The sequence below is a fragment of the Echinops telfairi genome, unplaced genomic scaffold, assembly GCF_000313985.2.
Source record: "Echinops telfairi isolate 266 unplaced genomic scaffold, ASM31398v2 ScPeMD7_7458;HRSCAF=8496, whole genome shotgun sequence".
Classification (NCBI taxonomy): Eukaryota; Metazoa; Chordata; class Mammalia; order Afrosoricida; family Tenrecidae; genus Echinops; species Echinops telfairi.
In genome coordinates this window covers 45204504-45219502 of record NW_022111358.1, presented here as the reverse complement: position 1 = coordinate 45219502, position 14999 = coordinate 45204504, and the positions used below count along the sequence as shown (strand labels likewise).

Below are 14999 nucleotides of genomic sequence, written 5' to 3'. Positions count from 1 at the left end.
GCACCAGGACAGTTCTACCCTGTTCTACAGAGTCACTGTGAGTCGGCATGGACTCTAAGGCAGCAAGTTTGGTTCTAATTTTTCAATCTGAACAACGGCAAACAAACAAAATTGAAAACAATTTAACAGGTGGTGAGAGTTTCTTCGCCAGAGGTGCAGAGGGTGGCAGCCTACGGCATCGGCCACGCTGCCCAGTGTCCGTCCTCTGGACGTTGGAGGCAGTTGCAAAGGTTAGGCCTTATGTTCCCAAACATATTTGGGCCGACTGCTTACTTTTCAGGAGAACAACAACAACAACAACAACACACACACACACACACAACTCAGCACCCGCTGGCAATGAGCAACTTTTGTACCATAATCAGGATAAAGAGTAAATCTGTGTTTGTAACCTTAGTGGTTACGTGTTGGGCAGCTAACCGAAAAGCCAGTAGTTCAAACCCACCAGCTGCTCTGTGGGGGAAAGATGAGGCTTTCTACCCCTATAAAGAGTTACAGTCTCGAACAACCACAGGCGCAGTTTTGGTAAGGCAGACTGGAGGAGAATCGATACATTTGAATTAGGGCGCTAGAGAAAAATATTGAAAGTACCGTGGACTGCTAAAAACCCACAAAAGATCTGTTTTGGAAGATGGACAGCCAGAATGTTCTTGAGAGGCAAGGAAGGTGAGACTTTGTCTTACGCATTTTGCACAGGTGTCAGGAGAGACCAGCCTCTGCGGAAGGTCAAGTCGAGGGGCAGCGAAAAGAGGAAGACCCTTGAGGAGATGGATTGGCACAGTGGCTGCAACAGTGGGCTCAGACATAAAAATCGCCGCGCGGATGGCACAGGGTCGGTTCTGTTGCTCCTACGCAGGGTGGCTAGGAGCCACAACCAACTTGCTGGCACCTCCCAACCACAACGGGGTCGCTACGAGTCGGAATCCATCGTGGTGAGTCTGATCCCGGGTTGTTCTAGCACCTCGCAGGGGCCAGTGCGGCCCACTTTGCGACATACTGGCTTAGACGGTGCACCCGTTTCAAAACTCCCCTTGGTCTTCACAAGACTGCCACAAAAGCAGAAGGCCTGGGCCTCAGAGATCCCGGGCTCCTGGTGTGGAAACACCCTGCTGTCTGGCAGGTAGGAGGCAAAAGAAGATGAAGTCGGTAGAGATAAAGCCCCCCAGAAGGTATTTTATCTTATAGTCACTGCCATCGAGTCCATGCCGACTCATGGAGACCCTGTAGGACAAGGTAGAACTGCCCCTGTGGGTTTCCCAGCCTGTGGCTCCTTCAGGGCATAGAAAGCCTCATCTTTCTCCTGAGAGCTGGCTGGCGGTTTCTAACCGTCGACCTTGCAGTCGGCAGCCCAATTGGTCACCACTAGGCCACCAGGGCTCCTCTTGTTACAAGGCAGCAAGATGCAATAACAGAAGTGAGGGAGGAGAGATTAAACCAGGGAGATTACAAGACCCGTACAGTCTCCGGGGCGGTAACTGGGTTGCCTACCCTTCAGTTATTATCCTGTGGTTGGGCTTCGATGGAGGCCAGTTGCCAGGTGATAATGATGCTCAGCTTGCTTGCCTCCTGAGGCCCAATTAAAGGTGACTCATTGCATTCAGCTACCTTGAAGTCTGTGTTTGAGCCGCTCTGGGGCAGATTCAAGTACAGCTTTGAATCTGTTTTGTGAATGAACCCGCCCTCCCAATTGGCATGGATTTTGCTTTGGAGATTGTCCTGGGCTGGGCGGAGCCTGCTGCCAGGGCCTCTCTAGCACTGGGAGATGACAGCGCTGGGGAGGGGCTTGGGAGTTTCCTGTCCAAGTCCCCCTGTCTCTGTGGACAGTGGGTCTCGCTCGGGGGAAGGCGGTTTGTGGTGACTGGTGAAGGGGGGTGTGCAGGGTCCGTAGTCAGATGGCCTGGGGGGTGCGGCTGGGGGCTGGCCATTTACTTACTGGAGTGTGACCTCGGGCATTCACTCCATGTCTTTTGGGATCAGTTTGTTCTGCTGCAAAATGGGGGGTGGCCAGAGGGGGCATCAGCCCTTGATTTCACAGTTACGGCTTTCTTTCCGGAGACCGGGTGACTCCGCGGAAGAATTCTCGCCTTCCATGCGGGAGAGCCCAGTCTGGTTTCTGGCCCCTGAATTTCAGGTGTGGTGCCGCCCACCTGCCACTGCACACCTGCATGGTGCTGTGATGCTGAGCAGGCGTCCGTGGAGCTCCCCGACTGAAAGCAGGCAGAGAGACCTGGCAAAGCACTCTGAAAATCAGTCTGTGAAAACCCCGTGGTTTGCAAGGGTCCGAGCCCCAACTGATGGTGGGGGTGGACGGGCAGCATCTCCTCCTGTTGTGCTTGGGGTGCAGCCTCTGGGCCAACCCATCTGGTCAAAGGCCTTCCACTTTCCCCTGCCCCTTGACTTTACCCAGCACGATGTCCTTCTCCGGGGACTGGTCTCTCCTGACATCATGTCAACGTAGGAGCGACCAAGTCTCGCCATCCTTGGCTCTGAGGAGCATTCTTTGAAGACGGATTTGTTGGTTCTTTTGACAATCCATGGTACTTTTAATATTCTTTGCCGGCACCATAAATCTGATCCGGTGTACATTAAGCATGCATTTAAAAGAGCAGCTTCCATTATTCACGGAGAGCCCCCAACACAAGCTTATTGTTGGTCCAGCACGGTGTATAAATCGCAAATCCAGGCTTCCCTGCTTCCTCAGGCCTGTGTTGCCGTCATTGGTCGATCCCCACAGCTGGCTTCTTCCCCAGGACCTTCCACTTCCTGCTGGCCCTGCCCATGGCCCTGGCTGGCTGCTCTTCTGAAGGGGGCCGCCGGCCCTTGCTAGCTAACACCACGGCAGGGACAGCGCTGGCCTTGCGGGGTGGCGGGGACAAACTGCTCCCCACTTTGCCATCCTTCCTGGGTCCCTGAGCACACCTGAAGCCAGGTGTGATGTGGGGCCAACAGGCCGAGAGACACCCCAGAGAAGGGCTCAAAGCTACAGCACAGGCTCACACCCAGAGCCCACACCTGTTCCTGACTTGGTGATTGGAGGCCTGGCTTCTGAATTTCCAGGCTCCAGTGCAAGATAAAAATGCAGGATGCCTTGTTCAAAGATGATGGTGAATTTCACGATGGTGACGGTGGCGCATTATACCAACGTGGGGCTGGTCTAAGTGTGGGCTCCCTGCAGCTAGCCAAGATGCGCGCCACGAGGCAGGTGACATTTCTGTACATGACTCATCTGCCTGCATGTGGCCATCGCCTGACCATGCCCCACACTCTACTGGAAAAACCCAGGCAGCTCCACAGCCTGGTCCTGAAGGAAGGCGGGAGTGCTTTTACTCCTTCCAGCTAAGCCTCACCTCCAGACTCCTTATGTCTCAGGTGACCTTGTCCCTGGAAGATTAAGGGTTCAGTTACCTGTTTCCTCCAGGGAAAACCCTGGTCCCACCCACAGGGTGTAGTCTGGTGTCATGACTCCCATCAGCCAATTACATCGTAGGTGACCATCCAGTTAAAATATCACCATGACTAGTTTCATGCATGTTTTCTTCAAAGACACTGGAATCCAGCCTTACCCAGGAGCCAGCCGCTGTTTTTGCCTGGCTAACCGACAATCACCATGACCCCCCAGTTTCCTCGGAAACCCCTCCTCCTCCACTCTCAGTGGGACTAACTCCACCACCAGGGATGGGCGTGTGGCCCAAGCTGGCTGAAGTCATTCAATCTATTCCATCCCTCTGGCCGTAGTGATTGCTACCAGGATGGCCATGTGACCCAATCATGTCCACTGAGAAGCAGACCTAGGATTTGAGTTGAAACTAGGAAGTGGGCGGCCGTTACCTGGAGGTGTTGGTGGTCACCTGGCCTCATGAGGAGAGAGCTTACATGGAAATAAAGTCATTCCGGAGGGAGCGGGACACTGCTTGGAAAAGCGGAAGGTCAGCGAGAAAGAAGAAGGACGTCACGTGATGGAGGGACACAGTGGCTACAACAATGGGCCCAAATACCCGCTGTGAGGACGGGGCAGGACTGGGCGGGGTTTCCTTGATCTCCAGTCCATAGGGTTGCAGTGAGTCAGAATGGACTTGGAGGCACCCAACAACAACAGCAACAACAACAGCAACAACCAACAGCAGAGGGAAAACATTGTTGAGAGACAGTGAGATTGAATCACACCTTGAGTCACTGGATCCAACTGGGCCGGACGCCATCAGCATCCCTGGGCCTCCTAGTTCCATGAGCCAATCGATCACTCATCCTCATTACTTAACACGATTTAAATTGGGTTTTGGCATTCGCTGATCTGTGGGAGAAAGATGAGACTGTCTACTCCCATAAAGAGTTACCGTTTCAGAAACCCACAGGGGCAGTTCTCCCCTGTTCTATAGGGTTGCCATGAATTAGAATGGACTCAGTGGTGGTGAGTTTGGAGTTTCGTGGACTTTATCAGGATTTAAAGGCAGTCGGAGCCCCTGACACGCTGTCAGGAGAGACCAGTCCCTGGAGAAGCACATCCTGCTTGGCAAAGTAGAGGGGCAGCGACACAGAGGAAAGCCTTCAGTGAGATGGACAGACAGAGTGGCTGCAACTGCGAGCTCAGCATTGCAATAATTGTGAGGCTGGCACGGGACGGGGCAGTGTTTTGTTCTGTCAGGCACAGGATCGTTCTGGGGCAAACCGACTCGATGGCACCTAACAACATTGGCATGGGATGTCCAAGGTCACACAGAACACTGGCGTCAGAGCCAGGACAAAAGCCAAGTAATTTTACTTCCCAAGCCTCGTTCTCATCCTTCGCTCACGGCTGGGCCCTGCATTAGGGCAATCCGTGGGCAGGGCCGGCAGAGGGTGGACAAGGCCAATACACTGTGCTCTCCTTGCTGTGTGTGCGACGCTGTGTTTTGACAGCTGGGGATGACCTGGTTGCCCAGGGCACAGAGAAGGGAGGGTCTTACAGGGTATACATGGAGCTCAACTGGCCTCTCCCCTAGGGCTCCCCCCCCCGCCCCCCGCCCCATCTGCTCAAGCCTCTCTTCATGTACCAAGGCGTGGCCACGAGGAAGCAGGGCCCTGGTATTTTTGCGTTTCGGTGGATGTCTTCACAGCTCCAGTTGTTGGCGATGCTCGTGGGAGAGGCTCCGCTCGGCTTCTGCAGCCACGGCTCAGCCACCTTTGGTAACAGAGCTCTGCTCTGGCCACTCCTCAGAAGTGCTCTGCGGAACTCCTTCCTTTTCTGGAAGAGCCCTGGAGAAATTCCTCTCTTGAGGTCCCAGAGCCATTCTGATCTTCAGAAGTGGGGGCGCCTCCTGGACCTGTGGGTTTTAAAGGCCTGCGGGGGAATCATTCCGTGGCAACTCCGAACTTGGCAGCTTTACAGTCAGAGTTGCAGGCATTTGACCTGGTCCCACAGGGCTCATCTCTCCACCACGGGCAACGGCAGGTTACCGGCTTCTAGACCAGTGGTCCTCAACCTTCTGAGAGCTGCGACCTTTTAATACAGTTCCTCATGTTATGGTGACCCCCCCAACCATGAAATTATTTTCATTGCTACTTCATAATGTAATTTTGCTACTGTGATGAATCAGGCGAGCCCTGGGAAAGTGTCATTGGACCACAAAGGGGGTCTTTAGAATCTAAAGAGTCTTCATGGGCATTGAGGCACAGGTGCCATGTGGGGCTGAGGTCAGATAGGGCTTGGGTTGTCTGTCTGTCTGTCTGTGCCAGCCTTCTGGCCCATCCAACTATCAAGGCTGTGCCTTGTGGGGGTGGGGGGTGGGTCTTGTCCTTGGGAGCCGGTACACGGTGCTCAGTAAGCATTTGCAGAACCAAATTTTAGGATCCTCAGCCAGAAATGTCAGACTTCAAGGGGGGCAGGTAGGTTGAGGGTGCTATTAGGATGTGAGGAAAGGGCCCCAGTGCCCCCTTTTTTCTCTTTGCATGGTTCTTACCCTTGAGCCCCCAATCCCTAAGGCCCCCATGATCACCCCAGTAAGGTGAGATGACACCTCTGGGCACAGGGGTGGGGCTACAGGAGAGGAAACATACCCGGCCCAGATCCTCGTTTTCTGTAACCAGGCCAAGGTCAGGCCATTCTCCAGCGCAATGGTAAGGGTTTCTCAAAAAGCACAGGGCACATGAAACCCGGAGAGAAAGAATGCCAACCCCCCCAACCAGGCCACAGTCAGATACAGGTGGAAGGGGTGGGGGTCCTGGTGAAGAGGGCCCAGGGGCTAAAGGGTCCAACAGGGTTGTAGCCTGCTACCAGACCATGAGCTTGACCTCACGCACGCTTTGAATCCTCCACGGCGCCTTTTCCTAGACCTCATGCTCAGCCAACAGTCCCCGGATGGTAATGTGGCTTGACCTCAAGGGCAACGCTCAACAACGCTGCACACACTATGTGTTGATCATTATTATTATTGATGACTAGGTTCACTGGCTCCCTCTGGACTGTAGTAGAGAGACGACTTCTCTACTCAGTTGGTGCCTTACAATCTGAGAAGGGGTGGTGGTGGGACAGAGCCAGGTTTGAAACTGCCGCTACAGAGTGGAAGGGTTCTTGAGGGGCTGGAGGGGGTATACCATCTCACCAGAACCCAGGCTGAGCCAGCTTTATTTCTCGCAAAGGTTACGTGCTTCTCAGTGGGTGAGGTTGGGGAGAGGCTGCAGGCAGGAGGTGCTGCCAGCTCCTGACGGCTCCCTGGGGAAATGCCTCTGGTGGCTGGGCAGCTGCTGTTTCCTGAGGCAGTTCTGCTGCCAGGTGGCGGGATGGATGGGCGGAGCCCTGGTGGCGTGGTAAAGGTCAGCAGTGGGAGCTCCTCAGCACCTCTGAGGGAGAAGAGCAGGGACAGTCTGACTCTGAAAGAAATGCAGCCTTAGAAAGCCTACCGGGGCTGTTCTACTAGGTCCCGTAGAACCTCTACGAGTTGGGGTCCACTAGACGGCGCTGAGATTCCAGAGAGGGAGCGGAGGGGAAGGGTGTGCATGTCAAATCCAACTAGGGCCGGAGAAAGAGGGGCGAAGGCCTGTAGCACAAGATAAGATGGGACTAGAATATTTGACTCCTGGCTTTGCCACCAGTTTGGGGGAGGAGGGGTGTGTGTGTGTGTGTGTGTGTGTGTGTGTGTGTTTCCATGCAGGGGCAGGAGACTGGAAAGCAAGAGGAAATACGTGCTTCAGCAGAAGTTGATTCTAAAAGCAGGCCAACGGCACTTGCAGAACACCCCCACACTGATGGGTAAAAAATGGGCCACTTCTAAACAGTAATGCAAACAGGAAGGGAGGGAGAGGCTTTGGCACTGAGGGAAGCAGGAGCCAGTTGCTGGGGGGGGGCAGGGGGAGATGACTCTTGAACCCCCCACCCCTGCTCCACTCAACAGTTCTTTTTTAGTCACCAGTCAGGACCTGGCTGCCTCCACGCCGGGTGGGGCTGGGGAGGCTCAGCGGCAGGGGCAGCTATGGAGGTGTTGTTCCAGGCTGGCTTGGAGCACTCCCAGTAGGCCCTGGCTGGCTAATGGCGGGCTGGCCCAGGGCTGCTCCCAGCTGGGGATGTGCATTGCCCGAGCTCGCGGCTGGGTTCGCTAAGGGACTGTGATCTTCATTTTCACTGCAGTCTCTTGGGACCCCGCGCTTTGCCGGAGGAGAGGAGGAGGAAAGCAAGGACCGCTGGGATGTGTGGAGAGCCACCTCCCCAGCCCTGGGCTCTCCTCAGGCTGTTTGCTTCTAGCACAGTTGAGTTTCCTGGCCCCAAATGAATGCAGTCTGAATGTCCTCTCCAGAACGGCTTCCAGGAGGCGACCCCCCTCTGCACAGACAGCACCGACTACAGGGAGTCTCAGCCATTTCTTTCACAAGCCCCCAAACTGAAAGAAAAAAGGAGACCGGCTGCCCAGTGGATCCCAACCTACAGCAGCCCTGCAGGAGGGGGAGACCTGTCCCTGGAGGAGGACAACCTGCTGGGTGAAGTAGCTGGGCAGTGACAGAGGAAGGTCCTTGACGATGGATGGACACCTGGCTGCAACCATGGGTTGGCTCACACATGACAGCGGCTGTGAGGACGGTCCAGGACCAGCGGTGGTTTGTTCTGTTGGACACAGGGGCTCGCTGTGCGTCGGTACCGACGTCATGCACCTAACAACAATTGTTACGGAAGCAGATGACCACCCCTTTCGCCTGCAGCGTGTCTGGCGGGTTCAAACTATCCACGTGTCCTTTAGCAGCTGAGAGATTAACCACCGTGCCACCAGGGAGCACTCAAAATGTCACCAAACCAAACTGTGGTGGTTACATAATCTGGTGTCAACTTGCGAAGGGGTGGAGTCTAGCCTGTCAATCAGGTCGCAGCTGGATGACCTCATTTGGAGGCGCCAAGGAGATAAATAGCTCACTGGAGGCCAGAGACACATAGACTCTGCTTGGTCATCCTGTTGACAAGTTGCATGGAGTTATGGTGATGGGACCAGAGCCCTGAAGCTGGAGGAGCACGTGGAGACCCATACCAGGGCTGAGATGCTTCCACCGCCACTGGATCCACAAGACATTCCACCCACTGGCTTGTGATCTTCCCGCATTCAGCATCATTGCATGTGTTGCGTGAGTCTGAAGAGGAATTTACAGACTGGTATTGGACATATGGGCTGATATTAGACTTATGGACTTGATCTGGGCTGGGCTGGGATGTTTTCTTTTCCTTCTTTTTTTTTTTTTGGTGGGTGTGGGAAACAGAAAGATTTCTCCCAAGTCATTTCCCCCAAATATATGTTAGACTTAGGATACTGCTTGCAACTAATGGTGAATGATTGTCAAGTTATCTCCCTGAAGGCAGTCTGGTCCCTGTAGGTGGGGTTTATACCCTATTGATAATGGTTTCCATGGAGAATCAGAGACCAGGTCAAACCGGCTCAGTAACATCCAAGGTTAGGCTCCACCCTGAATCTAGGGTCCGCCCATCTGGACACATGTGTACCCCCAATACCTCCCCTTCCTATTGTGTGGATATCCCTAGATTGTCCCCCTCGAATTGATGTATTATATATAGTACAGCCCCTTCCTGTGACATATGTCTTTACCTGTAATTAGTGGGCTTGCACGCCCCCCAAAGATGTATAAACTTTGGTTAGCCATAAACTCTCTGGCCCTCTCTCCTCTCCCCTTGGCTCTTCCGGTCCTCTCTCCCCTCTTTCCTTTCTGCTTGTCCTCCTACCCCTCCCCCTCTCTCCTGCCCTCTGGTCTTCCATCTCCACATGGACCTACTAGGGACTCCTGTACTGATTCTGACTCAGTGGTCCCATGTACAATAGACGGACACACCGCCCAAGCCTGGGCCATCCTCACAATTGTCCCTGTTTGAGCCCATTGTTGCAGCCACCGAGGCTCAACCCACTGCTACCAGGTCAGTTCTGATTCCTAGTGACCCTGTAGGACAGAGTAGAATTGCTTCAAAGGGTTTCTGAGACTAGACATCTTTATGGAGCAGACAGCCTCATCCTCCTGAGCTGCGGCTGGTGGATTTGAATGGCTGGTCTCGTGGCTAGTAGCCCAGAGTATAATTCACCGCACTCCCAGAGCTCCATATTTTGAGGCTTACCCCCAAAAATCAAACTCACTGCCATCTGGTCGATGCCAATCAAAGCAACCCTAGAAGACAGGGTAGAACTGCTGCCTCTGTGGGTTTCAGAGATGAACTCTCTATAGGACTAGACAGCCCCCTGTTTCTTTAAAAAAATCATTTTACTGGGGGCTCGTACAATTCTTTTTGCAATCCATATATCCATCCATTGTGTCAAGCACATTTGTACATTTGTTGCTATCATCATTCTCAAAACGTTTGCTTTCTGCTTGAGCCCTTGGTATCGGCTCCTCATTTTCTCTCCTCCCTCCCCGCTCCCCTCTCCCTCATGGACCCTTGATAATTTATAATTATTATTTTGTCCTATCTTACACTGTCCAACATCTCCCTTCACCCATTTTCCTGTTGTCCATTCCCCAGGGAGGAGGTTATATGTAGATCCTTGTAATCAGTTCCCCCTTTCGACACCACCCTCCCGCCACCCTCCCTCCACCGTCCCGGTATCGCCACTCTCAGCCCTGGTCCTGAAGGGATCATCCATCCTGGATTCCCTGTGTTTCCAGTCCCTATCTGTACGAGTGTACATCCTCTGGCCTAGCCAGATTTGTAAGGTAGAATTGGGATCATGCTAGTGGTGGTGGTGGGGGGATCAGGAAGCATTTAGGAACTAGGGGAAAATTGTGTTTCATCGTTGCTACACTGCGCCCTGACTGACAGCCCCATCTTTCATCTTGAGGTTTAGGGATGCAGAAATCACAAGATGAGCAGTAGACAATGAAAGTGAAGGGCAGGTGTAAGAGAGGAGGGAGAAGAGTGGGTATTACCTGCTTGCCGTCTTGGTCTCGTAGAAGAGGTGTTAGAGCTGGGCAGAGGGACTGTGTCTTGTTAAAGGACCTTGTACAACAGACCTGTTGGGCTCATCACCCTAAGAGTTTTGTTTCCTCCAAGCCCACCCTGGATGAACAGCCAGACAGTTCCTCTTTCTCCCCCTCTTGCTGCTCCAGTGGAGACAGACTTTGGTTTAGCAGTTGTTGGCCTTTCTCAGAATAAGAGAGCATGCAGACAATGTTTAGGAGCGTGTCCAAACTTGTCAAGACCTTCCTAAAAGCACCCCCCCCTCCCCCCTGCTATCTCACCAACAACAGGAAGGAAGCTTCCATGGGCTGGGCAATGAGTTACTCAGTCTGCCAGCTCACCCTGTGTGCCAGTGTGGGAATGCAAGAGCTGGTGTTGGCATTGACATGCCCAAGGCAGCCTCCGGCCTCCCACTCCCACACTCCTTTGCTCTAAATTTTAGACTTCCTAGCAGCAGTTTGAGCTACTGAGGCAGCAGGGCAGGAGGAGCTAGGGCCTGCCTCTAACTCACCCTGCCCTTTGCAGGCTCCTGGGGAGAGGGTGGGATTCTTCCCAGGAAGGGAGTGAGTACCTTTCTCAGCTTGTTCTATTCCCCACCCATACCCCAGGCAGGGTTGGAAATGAAGGACTTTTGTAAACCTTTTTGTTTTTAAAAAATACATCTGTAAAATCGGAAAAAAAAAAAAAGAATAAGACAGCGCGATGGTGAAGTGCTTCCTCTGAGTGCAGGAGCTGGGGAGGTAGGATGGAAGCATTAGGACTGAAGTCCTTTCGTATTAATTCATTAGCACCTGGCCACATCTCTTGCTTCATTTTCTCAGAGCCCAAGGCCAGGAGGCTCTGACACAGAAGGATCCCAACTCCAGGCCATTCCTGCATCCCAGAAAGAACTTGCATTATTGCCCTGGATGGCTCTTAAAGGTGTCCTGGTAGCAGGAGAGGACCTGGAGCTGCTTCAGGACAAGGGCAGCCAGATTGTTCACATGTTTTAAATTATGCGGTTGCATCAAAAGAATTCAGATTTGTGAGAAGAACAACAACTCTATTTAAGAACTCCACGCATGTGATGGGTGAACTCAACATCTCCGAGCAGCTCCCAGCTTCTGGCCCATGCACCAGGAAACTTCTAAGAGTCGCTTGGGTCCATCTGCGTCATCACCCAACTCTTGGACTAGATCAAGTACCATCCAAGGGGCAGGTGCTTTGCATATAAGTACATTCGAATGACAGATTAAAAAAAATCAAATCAAACCCCTGGTCTCATCTCCCACAGAAAGGAGATATTCTTTAACTTAGGGAACAAGCACTGCGATGTTTGCAAGAATTCATGATTTTTTTTGGCATAGGGGGTAGAGTTATGTGAATGCATTCCCATGGGATGCTGCCTGTGGGATGCGGGCAGAATGTATGAGTGTTTGTAAAGGTCTCTGGGTCTCAGACTACTCTCCTCACAAATCTGCTTCATCCTTTTTGGTAAGACTCAAGGGGAGACCACCCCCCTGAAGTTGCCCAGGAGCCCACAATGTGTACTTTACTTCTGTAAAGGAGCCGGGGATCGATGCATCTGTATGATTTTAGGTTTGAGATAGTGGTGCCATGGGATACACATTGGGCTGCTATCCACCAGGTCGCCGGTTCAAATTCACGTTCCAGCGATTCCACGACAGAAAGAGGAGGTTGCCTGCTCCCATCAGAATCTAGTCTCAGAAACCCCAGCTAGAGTTGCTACAAGTTGGAACTGACTGATGGCACTGGGTTGGGTCTTGGAGTCAGGTACATAGTAGGTCTAATCACTACCGCCATTCTTGGGCTGCTTCTGATATGCCAGGGACTGTACCATGTGCTTAATGTCACACCACCTAACATCCAAAAGGCAGTAAGATGACCTCGAGAGGGGTTGCCCCTTTCTCCCAACAACCGCTTTAAGAAGAGACCTACCTGCTGTGAATTGAGTTGCATAAGAAACTTGAACAAGGGAAGAAATGGTTGCTGTTAGAGGCACGAAGTAGGTAAAAGCTTTTAGGAAGCTACCCAGCAAGGCACCGCGCCAAGAGGGAGTCTGGTTTGCAAACAACAGTTTCTCTGCTACAAATCCCTCCGGTCTAGTTCCTCCCCAAGTTGAAGAGGAATTCAGACTGGTGACCACTGCCACCAGACCTCGAGGGTGGGGGCTGGAGCTGGGGAAGGAGGTCAGAGCAAGCAGGAGCTAAAACAGGCGAGGAGGAGGGAGTGGGTGAGAAACCCCTCCCTCAGCGCTCTCGCATCTCAGTCTTGGGCAGCAAACAGGACCGAACAGCCAGATCCCTCCAGGATCACCGAGACAGGCTAGTTTCTCTCTAAGGCCCGAAGCAAAAACCTGGGGCACCTACATACTCACTGGTATTGGTGGGATGGAGGGGAGGAGGGCCGGAGGAGAGTCTTACCTTATGCAAGATGTGCTCGTGGAAGTCCGGGCGAGCTCCCCCCTGGTAGGAGTCGGGTCTCTGCAGGTCCATGCCGGACTTGTAGCTCGCTGTCCACCCCGCTCGCCCCACGCTCTGCGTCAGCGCTCGCAGAAGCCGCGTCCGGGCTCCGCTGGGTGCGGCAGGCTCCCTGAGTCCCGCGGGGCCGCCCGCATCCGGGTTCAGCACCGGACAGCTCCGCAGGGGCCGTGGCGCGCCACCAGAGCGCAGCCTCCCGGGCGCGGCGTTTCAGCACCACGGACAGCGCCCACTGCGCCCTGATGGGAGCAGGCAGCCTTCTTGCCGTCCGCCTCCCGGTGCGCTGTCCCGTGACTCCGCCAGATTTCAGGTGTCGCCCGGGGTCCGTGCGCCGGCGGTCTCCGCAGGGCTCGGCCGCCCCAGTGCGTTCTCTGGGCTTTGCGGTCCCGGGTTCTACTTCTCCTTCCCGAATGAAAGAGCGTCCGGGTCACGTTACCCAGCTCGGCTCCCTTCCCGCGGGTGCGGAGCGTCCTGCGGCGCTGGCGCAGCTGCTTCGTCGGTCCCTGGACAGTTTCCTCCAGTGCGTACGTGGATGACGGCTTTAGAGGTCGCTGAAGGCCTTTGAAATATTACTCCACAATTCTGCTCCACTGCAACTCTCCTAGCTCTTTTAAACACGAGAAAACTTAAACGATCTCAGAGAATAGGAATGATTTGTCTCAGGCACATGGGTGGGGGCGGGGGACGAGTCAAACCCAAGAGTCAAATGCTCCCTTTCAACCCCAGCCCTGGCTCGTTCCCTCTATGTCGATGTTGGTTCCAAGGTCTCTGGTTCGTGGACTTGCCCCTAGGCTCATCTCTGGTTCGTGGACTTGCCACAGGCTCAGTCCCCAATGCCCGTGGGGCCAGTCTTGCACTCCCCTATTCCAGGGGCTATCGCAAGTTTGCGAGGTGGTGTTCAGAGAAGCCAGCCAGGGCTCCCCATCCCCTGGCCACTATCATCAAGTTGATTTCCCAGGGCAAGGGGCAAGAGCTTGAATTAGCTTTTCAAAGATGCACACGGTCCACAGGAGGCGGCATGGTGTCTGCATTAAAGAGCCTTGGCTCTGAAAATGATTAGATGTATATCTGTTGGGCGTGTTACTTAACCTCCCATTGTGTAAGCGCCTCAGGATACCAAACCACTTCCTGTCCAGTGGATTCCGACTTGTGGTGACCGACCCCATGTGTTTCACAGTAGAAGTGCACTCGCTAGAGTTTTCAACCCCTGGAACCCACGGGGAGTGGACGGCCAGGACTTCCTGCCACGTGGCGTTATTGTGCAGGTATAATGAGTTAATTCATGTAAAGAGCCTAGAATGATACTTGGCCTATACCGAGAGCTCAACAAACGCTAGCTCGCATTCTGTCCAGGAACCCTGGTGGTTAGAACAATATGCCGAGAACCAAAAGTTTCAACCAGCCACTCCGAAGGAGAAAGATGTGGCAGTCTGCTTGGACAAATGGGCCGACTTGGAGACCCTCTCTCCTAGAGGGTCACTGTGAGTTGGCATCAGCTGGAAGGCAGTGACAAGAGGAGAGGAAGCCCTGGCTTCCTCCTCTAAACATTTCAGGGGAGTCCTGTTGTTGGGGACCCCATCTTTGCAGAGTTGCATTAGCCCCTGGATTAGGGAATGCAAGACTACCCATCATGGACAATGGGGGTTGAGACTGTGACCTCCGGAATATTCCCCATTTGATGACCCTGGTCTTCAGCGGACAGCTGGCTGACTAGGAGCAAGTCCAAGGACCCGTGACCTTGGGGCCAATATCAACAGAGAGAGAAAGAGCCAGGGCTAGAGTTGAAAGGATGCATTTAACTCCTGGACTTGATTTTTTTTTGCTATGTTCTTAAGATAAATCATACATAATATCTGGTTTGTTTCAGATTTCCCATGTTCAATATAGGTAGAATAATTATGCCTACCTCACATGGTTTTTGCAAAGAGTCAATGAGACAATGTATGTGGAAATCTCTCTTCTGAAGTGTGAATCAAATTCCACATGGGAGGTATTATTAGTATTAGGATCTCTGTATGGGGTACTTCCAGTGAAGAGTCATTAAAAGGATCAGAGATTTTGTGTGTAGGAGATTCTCACTTGACCTATGGTTGTGGGTCTTTCAAAAA

At 53.2% G+C, this 14999-nt stretch overlaps 1 protein-coding gene across 5 annotated transcripts in view; it reads right to left on the bottom strand.

Moving 5' to 3' along the window:
- RAB37 (RAB37, member RAS oncogene family) overlaps positions 1-12991 on the bottom strand; it is a 77846-nt gene extending 64855 nt beyond the window's left edge. For all 5 annotated transcript variants that reach the window (XM_045299719.1, XM_045299720.1, XM_045299722.1 and 2 more), the window contains exon 1: positions 12835-12991. In XM_045299719.1, the coding sequence (XP_045155654.1) occupies positions 12835-12906 (72 nt within the window). In that variant the 5' untranslated portion in view covers positions 12907-12991. The remainder of the gene's footprint in view (positions 1-12834) is intronic.
- Positions 12992-14999: the final 2008 nt, after the last annotated feature.